Raw genomic sequence first — 14,550 nt, forward strand, 5'->3', positions numbered from 1 at the left:
CACATAAATAAGTAGGATTGAAATGTAGAGAGAGCTGTGTTCATATAACTTCCGTACCTAACATTCCTTTGCATTCCCTATTCAGTCCCGCCTGAGGTCCATCTCGTCTGGATGGTACTCAATGACTCCACGAGCCTTCACTGTAAAGCCAGTGGTTACCCTGCTCCACGTATTGAGTGGTATCAGTGTTCTGGGCATGCAGACAGGTGAGAAACATCAGAGAGGGCTGGGGAGCCTTCCACTGTGCAATGCGTCCAATCGCAATGCCAGAGCTCGCCGCGTCCTTCCCTGCCCCTACAGTAGAACTCCGAGATTCCCCATAGATGTCATCTGTATTTGCTAAACTGCTCAGCACAGACTTGCAAAAGATGCATGACAATATACCAGAGTTCTGTCCAATATTACAACAACAGAGAATTATTCTGCTATTTAAAATAGATGTTTATAGATTTCAACGTCTGTCCCAGGGGTGACTTTCCAACACCAGGTGATGGGTACCAGTTCCTAATAGCAGTGTCTAGAATACACACTAAAACATGCTTGCTGATGGGGCAGACCTGCTTAATGTGCTATTGCCCCAAAATTCAGCCCTGGTGCATCATTTGGGAAGGGATGTAAATGAGGAGCCATTCCCCAGTAATAAAGCTGCTAGGGAAGGAGATTGTTGGCACAATCAAGCTGATGCAACCCATACAGTGAGCAGGAGCTGGGTCCAGTTTTTCCATTCATGTGCAGGGGCACTGCTTTGCTGACCATCTCTATCACCTGAATGCAGGGGGCAAGGGTGCCGTGCCACCCCGAATTACTTCCTTTGACAGGTCTATTTAGGGAGGGATAGCTCAGTGGTTTGAGCATTGGCCTGCTAAACCCAGGGTTGTGAGTTCAATCCTTGAGGGGGCCATTTAGGGATCTGGGGCAAAAATTGGGGCTTGGTCCTGCTTTGAGCAGGGGATTGGACTAGATGACCTCCTGAGGTCCCTTCCAACCCTGGTATTCTATGATTCTCTCTGAAGTTGGCGGGGCAATGTGTCACATTATGACCCCAGGCCACTTGTCTAGCCATCTGTGTCCACCTAGCCCTCTGTGATAAGGTAGCAATGGATTCCATTTGTAGTCAGGCATGTTCCATGGAAATGTTTTCTCTCCCCTGCTTGGTGTTTCTGCAGATATGACCAGGGAAGAACACTGATTCAGAATGACACCAGCCCATTGGTAATAAGCAAATTGCCCTTTGGAAAGGTGGAAGTAGAGAGCATCCTTCAAAATAAGGAGTTGAAGGACAATGTTACCTTTTGCTGCTGGGCCATTAACAGCGAAGGGAATGACTCACAGATGCATAGCTTAGTCCCTTTTCCAGGTGAGATAAATCAGATAATTTATTATTTATATATCATTAATCAATTTAATCCAGACTTCAATTAAAGATGGCTACAGGCTATTGGGGATCCCGTTGTTGGGGACACTGGGCACTACACTAGGTAACTCAGGAGGGTGGAAGACCATGAGTGTCAAGGAAACCCTCCTGCTCTAGGCCGGGATAAACCAAGGTCCCTTTGCTTCTTGAACCCTCTGTTATCCTGCATAACTCTGAGGAAGCTAGCACACAAACAGACAGGTTTGCACACGGCTCGCCAGCCAAGGCCAGCTTCGGTCTGGGAAACAGATAGATAAGGCAGAAATGTTTAGCAAAAACCAGTAACAAATAGGACCAAATAAGGCAAGGCTTGGGCAATGCTACTGAGGAAAAACACAACTGGCTGCTTTAGCTGATTGGCTACGGTATTGTACGGGGCAACAGGTAATTGGTTGCATAAGATTCTGTAGTGAAGTAGGAAAAGGTATAAAATGTATACTGGAATCTGCTGCAGGATTTGAGACAGCTCAGTCTCCCTGCGCCCTATTTGGAGCTCCAAATAAATCTCTTTGCTTCTCCACCCCGTTGTGGTCATTGGCGCGACGCATACCGGGCAACGAACCCAGCTGTTGCTTGCCTCGGGCACTCTGTGCCGGCAACACAGTCTTCCTGTGCATACACTCTGAATGCCCCAAAAACTGCTCTTGTTGACAGGTTTCAGAGTAGCAGCCGTGTTAGTCTGTATTTGCAAAAAGAAAAGGAGTACTTGTGGCACCTTAGAGACGAACCAATTTATTTGCACATAAGCTTTCGTGAGCTACAGCTCACTTCAGCTGTAGCTCACGAAAGCTTATGCTTAAATAAATTGGTTAGTCTCTAAGGTGCCACAAGTACTCCTTTTCTTTTTGCTCTTGTTGAGTTCATTAAGAGGGCAATCAGATCAATCCTAACTTGAAGGGATTAAGTATGTCTCCTCCCCTCGCCAATAACATACTGCTAAAGAGGACTTCAGTTTTCATTACTTGCATCCATGAGGACATATTGGTGACCTGGAGAGTTTGGGTTTGAATCCTCTGGATGCTGGAGGGGATGATGGGTAAATCTTTAGTGGAGTGCCAGGGGTTTTAGCCACACACAACTCCTTAGAACGTCAATAGGAGATGCATGACTAATTTCTGAAATTACACCCAAAATCACATACCTGTCAGTGCAAATTTAAAACCTAATGAAATCAAGGAGAAAATATCATTGTTTCAGATCGTCTGGCCTTCTCTTGGTCCTAAGTGGCTCTTTTGGGGAAAAGACACATCTTTGAGTTTAATCTAATCCATTCATGCTGGCATTTCCAAATACATCTACTGCCTTGGGGGAAATTTCATTTCCAGCCCCATAGCAGTGTAGGTAGGTTGGTAAATCCTGGATTTCTAAGGCTAGGTCTTGCTGTACAGCATGTTGTTCTCCTGACCCTGTGAAATCTGGGAGAGAAGGTAAAGCACTAGTATAATTATCCCCTACATAAGGCACTATCATATGGAGACCCAGAGATTTCAACTCAAGACTTTTATTACTACAAACATAGGCTACTCACTTAGCTACACAAGCAACACCAATGACAAAAGAAACTGTTGTATCGGTACATCAAATTCCAGTAGAGGGCATCAACACACACACACACACCCCCCAGACTGAAAATGTGCCAAACCACTCATTTTCACGCTCAAAGCCATACCATTTTTCTCAGGTATTTATATGGATTTGCTAATTTAATCCAGAGTGAAACTTCACTTTGCAGGCCGCTGAGCTGAGCTTTAACCTGTGGAGACGACAGTGAAACCTCCCATCTTAGACATCCCCCAAAATGGCCGTTGCTCAGCAGAAGAACCTGCTTTTAGTTGCTAACCAATTTATTTGAGCGTACGCTTTCATGAGCTACAGCTCACTTCATCACTATGGATGCATCCGATGAAGTGAGCTGTAGCCCATGGAAGCTTATGCTCAAATAAATTGGTTCGTCTCTAAGGTGCCACAAGTCCTCCTGCTCTTTTTGCGAATACAGACTAACACGGCTGCGGCTCTGGAACCTGCTTTTAGTTGTTACATTTATAAGTAAAATACTGATGAAGATCGAGTGCATAATAGCCTCCATTTCCTACCACAGTGAGATTTTTTGGTCCACCCCTTAGTGCATATGAACCACGTTAGCGCCGGGGCAAAGTCACACAACAAGATGCTTGAGATGTAGATGATAAGGGGGAAGTTCGTTATATTTCCTGGGTTTATAAGGACAGTTGGTTCTACTAGGACTGTATGACAGTCCTGTCTCTCTGCTAGTGCCTACAGTAACACTAGGGACATGCATCTGCTGGTGCTGATACCCCACATGCAGGTCAGGACAGAGGGATATGTGAATGGAAGCACGAGACAACATTCTGTATGGAACAGGCCTGCGTTGGCCCTGGGCAGATGGACTAATAGGCTCCTTTTATTGTTAATCATTCTGGGTCAAATCCTGAGGTCTTTACTCAAAAGCATTTTACTCTGGCACATTCTCACTGAATATGGGTCTCAGGAGCTGTCGCTGTATTATGAAGGGCTGGGTGGTTTTTGTTATTCGTCCCTGTTTCTATTATATACTTTGTAGAACAATATCTCTCATCTTGAAAAATTAAGACCTCCCTCCCCCGACTCCTTTGGGGGCAGCACATCAGCTCTGGGGCCACCCCCGTGTAATTATGTACAGGGGGATTCTAGAGCAAATACTTGATTGGGTAAAATGCTAGCATGGATGACGCTCTAGTGAAGTAAACATCTGAACGGCTGGTTCTCACCATCCTTCCTTTGCTCCTCTAGGAAGAACATGGATGCACTCACATGAGCTCTTCAACCCCATTCTCTCCGCCTCTGTGGGAATATTGGTCCTGCTTCTCCTGCTGCTCCTCTTCCTGCTGTACAAATATAATCAGGTCAGACTCCGATTCCTGTTCTCTGGAGAGAAAGGACTGTAACCCATATATAAATGTCTGTATACGCAGCACTGCCCCTACCCAGCGATGCAGCCAGTGGGTTTTCCCAGGAGCCACAATGGCCAAGATCCTCCAAAGCATTTAGGCTCCTCTAAATTCCACTCCAATCCATGGAAGTTAAGAGCCTCAGGATCTGGGCCAATGAGTTGACATCTCACTGAAGCTCCATTGTCTCTTAGCTGGGATACTGTAAGATCTGGGAATGATCAACAGTCCCTGAGCCCATGGCTCTTCCCCTAGAACCCCAGAAGGAATTCTAACTCTGTGCCTGCCTCCAGGTCCCTCTCCCACCACAAGAACGTGACTTCTTAAACCTGACTTCTCATTAGTCATTCAATACCAGTGGAAGTCTGATGCAAACCCGCAAAAGCCCAGCCACTCATGGTACAGGCTCTTGCTCCCCAAGTGACTCATCCCAGTGTCACTGGCTCACAAATCTGTGCAGGATGTTACTTAGAGCACTGGGCAAAGGTACTAGCTCCTGCTTCTCTGAACTGTCTCATGTGAACTGTAAGAGTATTTTGTATGGGTCAGCTGAAACATGCATTCACTGGAGGGCAAAACTGCCTTTTCAGCCAGTGTTTTGCAATTTTTGCCTCAGTTTCCCCTACTCCCCACTAAACAAAAAGCTGTTTCCACAGTGACAGTGGATGCTGGGAATGCTAACACCCAGTTGTCTCTAGTGAGACTTCTCTATTGTCTTCACACAGGAACTGCCCCCGTTTTGCCTATTAGAGCTGTCTCTTGGCTTTGGGGAGATCACTGATAGAATTTTGACAATAAACCACAAATTCTCCGTCCTTGCACAACTGCTGAAAACAGGATTTCTTTTCCCATCAGGGTTGAAGGTTTTTTTGTTTGTTTTTTGTTTTGTTTCCCCATAGCTCTTGTTACATGCCCTGCTGCATGTGTTTCAGCAAGTGAGCATAAGGGAACTTTATCCTCAGTTGTTGAACTCCTGTTTCTTGTCTGTTTAAGCTGATAATTAGCATGGAATATCTTACAAAATGAGGAAAAGCTAGAAAAGGTGTCTTCAGTTCTGAGAAATCTCAGTCCCAGGCAGAGTAACTGAGACCTCAGCTCCGCATTCTACCATCACTGGAAGGAACAAGCCCTCAGCCACTGGTATGGAGAGAGAGGCCAGTGGGGACCTGAAAGCAAGCCCAGCACCGATGATGCTGGGAATTTAGGAGAGTCTTGGAACACAAAGAGAAACAGGAGGTGCTTCTGAAAGGATGCATCACTGCTGGGTTTCTTAATCCAGCCTGGATCCCTGCAGCCTGAGACAATTCATGGAGAAAAAAATCAGCAATGCTCCCCCTGCATGCACGGTCTACAGTAAACCAAACCCAGGTGCACACCTGTGATGCCATGTAGGACCTACCCTCATTGCAGCAGTTTCTGGGGACTTGGACCTGCTGCCTTCTTCTATCATTGGACAGACCTTTGTGGATGCAGGTGTTTAAACCTTAGACCTTGGATTAGGAAGAAGGGAAAACTGCCCAGCCAGGAAACACAGAGAACTTGCCCTAGCCTTAGGTGGTGTCCATCTACCTCAGTCTTTCTCCCTTTCATGCCTGTGGCCCACTCAGCTCCCTAGCCATCCACATGGGTGACTCACCTTTGTCTGCAGCTGCCCAGCAGCAGCAGAAGGAGGAAGAAGTGGTGGAGGAGGAAAAATTTCCACATCCAGGAACTTGGCCGCAGAGTGAATCATCGTGGTCATGGCTCGTATTGAGCCAGCACGCTCCACTCCTGCTAGTGGGCAAAGACAAGACCTCTAGGCCCTGCTGTGCAGACAGAGGAGGAGATGTCTCATTCCCCTTCACTCATGGGGGTGGGCAGCACAGATCACTCTAATGCCAAACTCTTTCACTTCCTCTTTCTCCTTACATCAGTCTGGTCTCTCCCATCCTTCTGACGTGATATTGACAACAATCATATCAAGCTGATGGCTGCTTCTGTCCACCACCGAGAGCAGCCTGCTCTCCTCTTCCCTGCCTGTTTACTTCTGCTGGAATCAGACACAGGCAGAAGAGGAGAAATGCTAAGTTCTATTTCTCTGTTTTAAAAGGAACAAAATACATGCCAGTGCTGTGCTCAGCAAAATGGAGTCAGGCAGTGCTGGTTCAGGAATGCAATGGGGAGGAAGAGAGGCTCCTTTAGGAGAAGGGATAGCTCAGTGGTTTGAGCATTGGCCTGCTAATCTCAGGGTTGTGAGTTCAATCTTTGAGGGGGCCATTTAGGGATCTGGGGCAACTATGGGGGATTGGTCCTGCTTTGAGCAGGGGGTTGGACTAGATGACCTCCTGAGGTCCCTTCCAACCTTGATATTCTATGATCTATGATTTCCATTGAAATGAAAGCACTTACTATGCTGACATCTGCTGCCCACTCAAACCATCTAGAGATGTGCTTCCTCTATTTGTGGTACACACCAGCTGTTCTAGCACCATGTTCCCAGATGCTCTCGCAAGCTTGCCCAGAGAATGAAAAGAGAGTCGACAGACAGTTTCTGAGAACACTGCAGGCCCCCCTTGCTGCTACTTGAGGAGGAAAACGGGAGTGCCAGCCTAAGTGCTGACCTCAGCTGGTGGAATGTGTAGTTCTTAATACAAAACCAAGAACAGGGGGCAATCAGGCTTCACGACCAGCCAGAAGGTCCCATGATGTAGGTCATAACGCTTAGAACCAGCTTGTCAGCTTTCTTTCCATTCACCCCACATTCAAAAGCAAGAAGCCCTCGATGGTATAAAAATAGGACTCTCCAGAAGATCTGTGGAGCTACGTGATGCCCCAGGGAATATGGTGGGGATTTAAAGTCACTGTGATACGCTGCATTGTTTTTACAGAGCCTTGTAGAGCAGGAGAAGGAATTTTAATTAATCAGATTCTCTTCTTTACAGAAACCAAAATACCAGGTGCGGTGGAAGATCATTGAGGCCTGTGAAGGGAATAACTACATCTTTATTGACCCCACCCAATTGCCTTACAATGAGAAATGGGAATTCCCCAGGAACAACCTGCAGTTTGGTGAGAAACATTCAGAGCTTCTCTACTGTTGGTCAGTGATTCAACTCTCAGATCCAGATTCTCAGATGTGCAAAGCTAAAAGGGCGTTGACGATGTCCAAACCCTTGTGATCTCTTGCATACAGGATTAGAACAATACAATACAATATTGTCCCCATCCAAACGCTCACATCCTCTTGCATGCAGAACTACAAACAACATGATCCTGCTCTTTCTGCAGCTTTCCATGTGCTCTCACATACAGAGCTAGGGTGCTATGATTCTGCCCCAACCTGTCACATGCAGGCTCACACATTCAGAATGAGATCACCCTCTCCAGACTTTTTCTGACATGTAGAGAAAGACTGATCCCATGTCTGGACATTCACTTCCTTACAACTCTGCCTTCACTCCCAGTGAATGCCCCATACATGTGGGCAGAGCTCCATGTCACTTGTGGATTCCATATTGCTCACATGTTCTGCATCTTGCCAGGGTTCTGCTGCTGACATGTCACTAGGCTGTCCGGAGGGTCTGTCCAAAGCAGTTCTTTTGAAAATCACCATCACTCAGTTGTTGTTTGGTTGGTTGGTTCTTCTGAGCACATTTATTTTTGTAGGAAAGACCCTGGGAGCAGGAGCCTTTGGAAAAGTGGTAGAAGCCACTGCTTTCGGGCTGGGGAAGGAAGACACTGTCCTCAAAGTGGCTGTGAAGATGCTCAAATGTAAGTCAAGAGCAGACTGCAGCGCAAGGCACACTGAAAACACAAACACATGTGCACAGAATTTGAGATGTGATTGTTGCACTGGTTGCCAATAATGGATTAAAATGCATGGTTTTTAGGCACCAGTTTTGGCAAGACAGCCATCGCTGTCCTAGGCATATATATATCCAGGCAAAGGAAGCATGTTCGTCATCTTCTCATGCCTCAGCTCTTTCCTCCTCTCTCCATCCCCATTTTCCCACTGTTTTCCTCTCTCTCGTTTTTTCCTCTTTCATCCTTTTTCCTGCCTCCCCCAGCTCTCTCTCACCCTTTTCTCCTTCCCCCCACCTCTTCTCTCTTTCTGTCCCTACTCCCATCAGACTTGAGGTAATCTTTTCCAATTTGATTATAGCAACAGCCCACACAGATGAACAGGAGGCCCTTATGTCTGAGCTGAAAATCATGAGTCACTTGGGCCACCATGAGAACATTGTGAACCTGCTGGGAGCCTGTACTTATGGAGGTAAGATGTGCTGGCACCATTCCTCTAAGAGCCTCAGTAGACATCCTCCTGAATTCTGTTTTCAGTGACACCTCCACCCCCAGGGGAACACGAGGGGCTTTGCACAAGTCTTAAGTTGCTGACTCCCCTTATAATCCCAAGGAGATGGTCTGCTTAGATGATCATAATGGCCCCTTCTGGCCTTAAATTTATGAACATTCCTGTGGAGGCTTTCCATGTTTATTTCTTCTTCAGGGAGCTCCCTAAGGGATGTGTAAACCAGTCTGCCTGTCTGAGCTAGCAGAGCTGTCCATCCTGTTGCCTAGACAGGCTCCAAGAATTAGGGACCATTAGCATGGAGACCCATATCTGAACTGAAGCGGCAGTCTCAAGATTATCTAATTTATTGAAATCTACCATTTTCACTAGAGATGGAGACTCACACCAAACCTATCTATGTACTCATGCACCTATTCACCCCCACACATCCAGGCCTGCCATTCTAAAGAGGAAACCAGGCCTCCAGGAGAGAGAGAGAAAGGATGCAATGAAATCACCTCTTGGTGATCACCACTTCCTACTTTTTAGGCCCAATTCTGGTCATCACGGAGTACTGTCGCTATGGAGATCTGCTGAATTTCCTGCGGAAGAACGCAGAGTCCATAATCATCCAGGACTCAAGCCTGGAGTCCTCTCTGGATAGCACAGCCGATTACAAAAACATCTATCTGGAGAAGAAGTATGTCCGAAGGTAAGACTCAGGACTGGAGATTGTACATGCAAGCACTGGAACAAACTGCCTAGGGAGGTTGTGGAATCTCGATCATTGGAGATTTTTAAGAGCAGGTTAGACAAACACCTGTCTGGGATGGTCTAGAATAATACTTAGTCCTGCCTTGAGTGCAGGGGACTGGACTAGAAAACCTCTGAAGGGCCCTTCCAGTCCTACGATTCTATGTAGAACTCCAATGCCTGACAACAGGAGGCAATGGGAAGGTTTTATTGGCATGAGGTTGGGAGGTCATGGTACTCACATGTAGAAATGTTTCACTTTAAAAAAAAAAGAAGTAGTACAGGTAATATTTTTAAACCCTCTGTAAAGCCAGAATGCACCTGGCCAGGCCTTGGAGTGGAAAATCATGACTGGCACATTTCAGAAACCTCTGAAAATTACCGATAATGTTTTCCACACAAATGTGATTTTATGCTTCTTGTCCATTCTCCCCCCTTTCTCCCCCCATCTTAGCTACTGAGTCAAAACTATTCCATTGTTTGCAGTTAGTGTCATGTCTCAGAAGGAGATCTGGCTAGTCACACTGATTCAGGAAGTACCTTTTACAGAAGGAAAAGTGCATTTCTAGAAAGGGTAGTTACAGTCTATTTCTTTGCTGAATGCTCCCACACACAATCTAATTAGCATGGGGTATTTAGATCACTATTGGCATTTGCTCTGCAGTTCAGCTTTTAAAATACGCCAAACCTCACAGGTACTTAGAAGTGTTTTCTCTGCTCAGCACCCTGGGCTCAAAGGATGAATAGACAGATATAGTCCTGATTGTTTTTAACAACTTGTCCCATCTCTGTTCTCTCTGGTTCAGTGATAGTGGGTTTGCAAGCCAGTGTTTGGAGACCTATGTTGAAATGAGACCTGTGCCATCAGACTCCACGCCAGCAGGGGGTAAGTTACAAGGTATGGTTTCCGTCTTCCATTGGGCTCTGCATACTGCTTGTATCATTCCCCATTGTGGGCCAGGATCCAGTGCACGCAGCACTTACATCTCCTGCCAGAAGGCAGTTCCTGGGTTAACCATAAAGAGCTCTTCTCTGTTCCAGGCAAGAGTGCAAAGGAAGAACAGGATACTCGGCCCCTGGATCTGTATGACCTGTTGCAGTTCTCCAATCAGGTGGCCCAGGGGATGGCCTTCCTTGCCTCAAAAAATGTAAGTGGCAAAGAGGACGGTGGCCCAAGGGCTGCCTACCAGGTTAATTAAGAAACACACTGTTAGCCCAGAGCATAAAGATCTGAGGGGCAAAACATAGTCAGCCTTGTGAACTGGGGTGGAACCTCTGTCCTTGAGCCTTCTGAGTAAACTGCTGCTGTGGATACATGCCCCTTCCATCTTGGGCAAGGGGGAGAGCAAAGAAGCCTCTAGCATCCAACTTCCACTTTTTTGGGTCGCAGGATAATGGGTCTTCCTTGCTGATGTGGCCTCACCCAGTACCCAGTTCAGATTTCATTCTGTAATCCTGCCTGTATTTCATGGAGAGTAACAACTAATAGTTCCCTTTGAGTGTTTGCAGCTCCACGCGCACAGCTCGCTAGATCAGGGCAGAATTACTGAACTGAATTTTGTGTGTGTGTGTGTTGTGTGCCAATTTCACATCTCTTCCACTTGGCTTTTACATTAGGTCAAGATTTAGGCTCTGCATGGTCCCGCACCTATAGCCTTTTTTTTCCAGGAAAAAGGAACAGAAAGTGATAGTTGAGATTTCTGCCTGAACCTGGTTATATACATTTTAAAAAAGAGCAAACGTACTGAGTGTTCTCCATTGACATGGTCTGCAAAGACCCCCATACATCTGAGACTCCATCAACACGGCACCTGAGGGCAGGGCCGAGTGATTCCAGGATGTAGTATGAAGCATTTCAGAAGTGAAGTGGAGTGAACTGGGTTCAAAAAAGAATTTAAATAAGTTTATGGAGGAGAGATCCATCAGTGGCTATTAGCCAAGACAGTCAGCAATGTAACCCCATGCTCCGGGTAACCCTAAACCGCTGACTTGCAGGAACCAGGAGGAGATGGGTGGATCTCTCCAAATTGCCCTGTTCTGTACACTCCCCCTTGAAGCTCTGGTACTGGTCGGTGTCAGACACAGGATACTGGACTAGATGGACCATTGGTCTGTTTCCATATGGCAGTTCTTATGTTGATAATAAATTGTAGGAAGGGGCATGTATAAAATATGAGAGCGCACCTGCAATTGTAATTGCTGACATCTAGTATTTTTCAAAGGGCTTCATGAATTCATCTGCCCCACACCTGTTGGACGGGCAATTACCTTCTTAGAGGGAAGAAAGGAGGTTTTGAGAGTGTTCCATCACTGTAGCAGGGTATTTTATTTGGATGCTGTTTTGCCATCTGTTCTGTCCAGTGCATCCACCGGGACTTGGCAGCAAGGAATGTGCTAGTGACCCACGGACGAGTAGCCAAAATCTGTGACTTCGGGCTGGCGAGGGACATCATGAATGATTCAAACTATGTTGTCAAAGGCAACGTAAGTAACTGGGAGCATTAGCAGAAGTGAGGTGTAGGGCAGGGATTTTCAAACTTCATCGCACCGAGACCCCCTTCTGACCACAAAAATTCCTACATGACCCTAGGAGGGGGGACCAAAGCCAGAGCCCGCCCGAGCCCCACCACCCTGTGTGTGGTGGGGAACTGAAGCCCAAGCACTTCAGGCCCAGGCAGGGAGCCTGCAACCTAAGCCCCATTACCCAGGGCTGAAGCTCTCAGGCTTTGTCCCCAGGTGATGGGGCTCGGGCTTCAGGGGTCCCAACCCAGAGTTTGAGAACTGCTGGTGTAGGGTGCTTAAGGCAGGGAGGATGGAGCAGGAGAGAACAGGACTAGAATTGTAGTGCAAGTAAGCAAGTTATCCCCTGAGTGGAGCATTTTGCCCTTGCAGGCCCGTCTGCCGGTGAAGTGGATGGCCCCAGAGAGTATTTTTGACTGCATATACACTGTGCAAAGCGACGTGTGGTCCTACGGCATCCTCCTCTGGGAGATCTTTTCACTGGGTAAGGAAGGATCCTTCAGAATTCTCAACCTCCATCACTTACCGATACACAAATGTCTTTAGGCAACAAGTAGAGATTGGGGAAGGGCTGACTGAGAAACTGGGCTTTGGGAGATAGGACCAAAGCAACCTGTTTAACACCAGCTGTACAAATTACTGGTCCTTGTCAGTGTCTGTTACCATCGGCAACCTGCCACAGTAACTGTTCTATTTGGTCACAAGAAACTCAGTCCATGCAAACTCCTGCAGCACCACTCAAAGGCATGCTGCATATTGAGTTTGATTGCAAGATCTCTCATTATCACGTCTGCTCTAAACCATAGCTTGTTTTCTGTTGTGGATGCAGGTAAAAGCCCATACCCTGGCATGCTGGTGAATAGCAAGTTTTACAGCATGGTGAAGCAGGGGTATCAGATGGCTAGACCAGACTTTGCTCCTATGGAAATGTAAGTACAGCCACTTGGAAATGCATGGGTAGCAAAGGAAGCAGGCACAACAGCTAGTGAAAAAGCTAGCACTAGGTTATTCAGGGTACTGAGGGCCAATGAGTTCTTCTGCTGGGAAGTTCATGATTTAATTACTCTAGCGCTAGAGAGAGACACTCAAGCCACAAAGTTTCCATCCTAATTTAAACAGCACCCAGTTTTTGGGAGTGTTTGGTCTGAGATTTTGTTTCGGACCCAGCTCTGCTTAGAGCCTGTCATTTTGCTGCTTAAGATGGCACGTAATGCTACAGGCAGTAATGCCATTGTCTAGGCATATTTCCGCTGGATATACGAGCATGCAGTGATGGGGCTTTCTGGGAATGGACTGTAGTTTCCTTCCAGAAACCACCCATGACATGGCACCACTTACCACCTTGTAAATATTAAAGGAAATGGTTTTTTATCCAAATGAATCCCATTACCAATTGAAGGTAGGAGTGTAAACACAAATTCTTGCAACCCACAGAAAAGAAGCAAGCTATAATATACAGTCCATAGAGCACTGCATGAATGTGTGGCTTCTGGCTCTTTAGGCTTCTAGCAATAGTCTGTACTCTCTCCTAGAGCAACTTCCACCTGAGGAACTCAAAAGCACTTTACCAATATTTATTAATTACTCGTCACAAGCATGTAAGGTAAGTGCACAGAGAGGGTGAAGGCTGGCTCAAGCCAAAAGGTCATGCACCCAAGGCATGAAGTATGTCCACCCTATTACAGCTTCCTGGGAGAGCCTTGAGCCATGTCAGCATGCCCGTTGCTCAAAGTGAGGCTAACACTTGTTACTGCTGTTTGATACTGCAGGTATCGCATCATGCAAGCATGCTGGAATCTGCAACCCACCCAACGGCCCACCTTTGACCAAATATGCCTTTTCATTCAAAAGCAACTGGATGCCAACAAGGAAAAGGTGAGACTCTTTGGAGACTCAGGTGCAGATAAGTGGGAGGAGAGAAAGGATGTTCCTTTCCATCCACCAGTGACCCAGGGCCCTGCCTTATCTGTCGCTTCTCATCTTTTAATCAAAACGAACACTTTTTAGTGCTGGTGGAAAGGTACAGAACTGGAGTACGCAGTCCCCCAACTCGCCCCTCACATAGGTACGTTGGCAGCACTGGTTTTCTGATGACATCCATTTATTTCAGCACTAGGGACTACTAGTGAGTGCTAAGAAAATGGGTAAGCCACCACACTGATTCAGTTGAGGCTGCCAGTAGCCATGATGTTCTGTGGTGTGGACACATCTACATCTCCATTCATTTCACGCAGGCAACTGGTGGTAGAAACTGTACTGTCACTCCTAACCTGGAGTGGCATGGAAGCAGTGAGGCAAGGGGTGCCATACCTCATGAACAGTACCCTGGTATATCCAAGTGGCCCTGGAGAAAGCACGGATTTGCTCTCTCGGAGGCACCTAAGCAGGTCCTTGATTATCAACAGCAGCTCCCCTGCACTTAAACATGCCACACTCTTGCCTGGCCAGTAGCAGCTTTTAAATCAATTAAATGCTTAGAAGGCTGAAGTGATTTTTTTTTTTTTTAATACTGTGCATAGTTCGAGATGCACAAGAACTTCTAAGTGTCACGGCCTCTCTGCTTTGCCAGCTATGGCACAAGTTACAGTCATACCACAGAAGACGCAATATCAAGAGCACATACTGTATTAACCAATTACGTGGGG

The 14,550-nt window shown here is 46.6% G+C and overlaps 1 protein-coding gene across 2 annotated transcripts in view; it reads left to right on the plus strand.

Annotated features, from left to right (window-relative positions):
• CSF1R (colony stimulating factor 1 receptor) overlaps positions 1-14,550 on the plus strand; it is a 31,120-nt gene that overhangs the window by 14,771 nt on the left and 1,799 nt on the right. Inside the window, exons 8-20 of one of the 2 annotated variants that reach the window (XM_077825097.1) lie at positions 86-206; positions 1,167-1,357; positions 4,205-4,317; positions 7,284-7,410; positions 8,008-8,112; positions 8,504-8,614; positions 9,182-9,344; positions 10,192-10,283; positions 10,427-10,533; positions 11,747-11,869; positions 12,278-12,389; positions 12,735-12,834; positions 13,675-13,780. In XM_077825097.1, coding sequence (XP_077681223.1) covers positions 86-206; positions 1,167-1,357; positions 4,205-4,317; positions 7,284-7,410; positions 8,008-8,112; positions 8,504-8,614; positions 9,182-9,344; positions 10,192-10,283; positions 10,427-10,533; positions 11,747-11,869; positions 12,278-12,389; positions 12,735-12,834; positions 13,675-13,780 — 1,571 coding nt within the window. The remainder of the gene's footprint in view (positions 1-85; positions 207-1,166; positions 1,358-4,204; positions 4,318-7,283; positions 7,411-8,007; positions 8,113-8,503; positions 8,615-9,181; positions 9,345-10,191; positions 10,284-10,426; positions 10,534-11,746; positions 11,870-12,277; positions 12,390-12,734; positions 12,835-13,674; positions 13,781-14,550) is intronic. The other variant, XM_077825098.1, reaches the window with a different exon arrangement.

The sequence above is a fragment of the Eretmochelys imbricata genome, chromosome 8, assembly GCF_965152235.1.
Source record: "Eretmochelys imbricata isolate rEreImb1 chromosome 8, rEreImb1.hap1, whole genome shotgun sequence".
Classification (NCBI taxonomy): domain Eukaryota; kingdom Metazoa; phylum Chordata; order Testudines; family Cheloniidae; genus Eretmochelys; species Eretmochelys imbricata.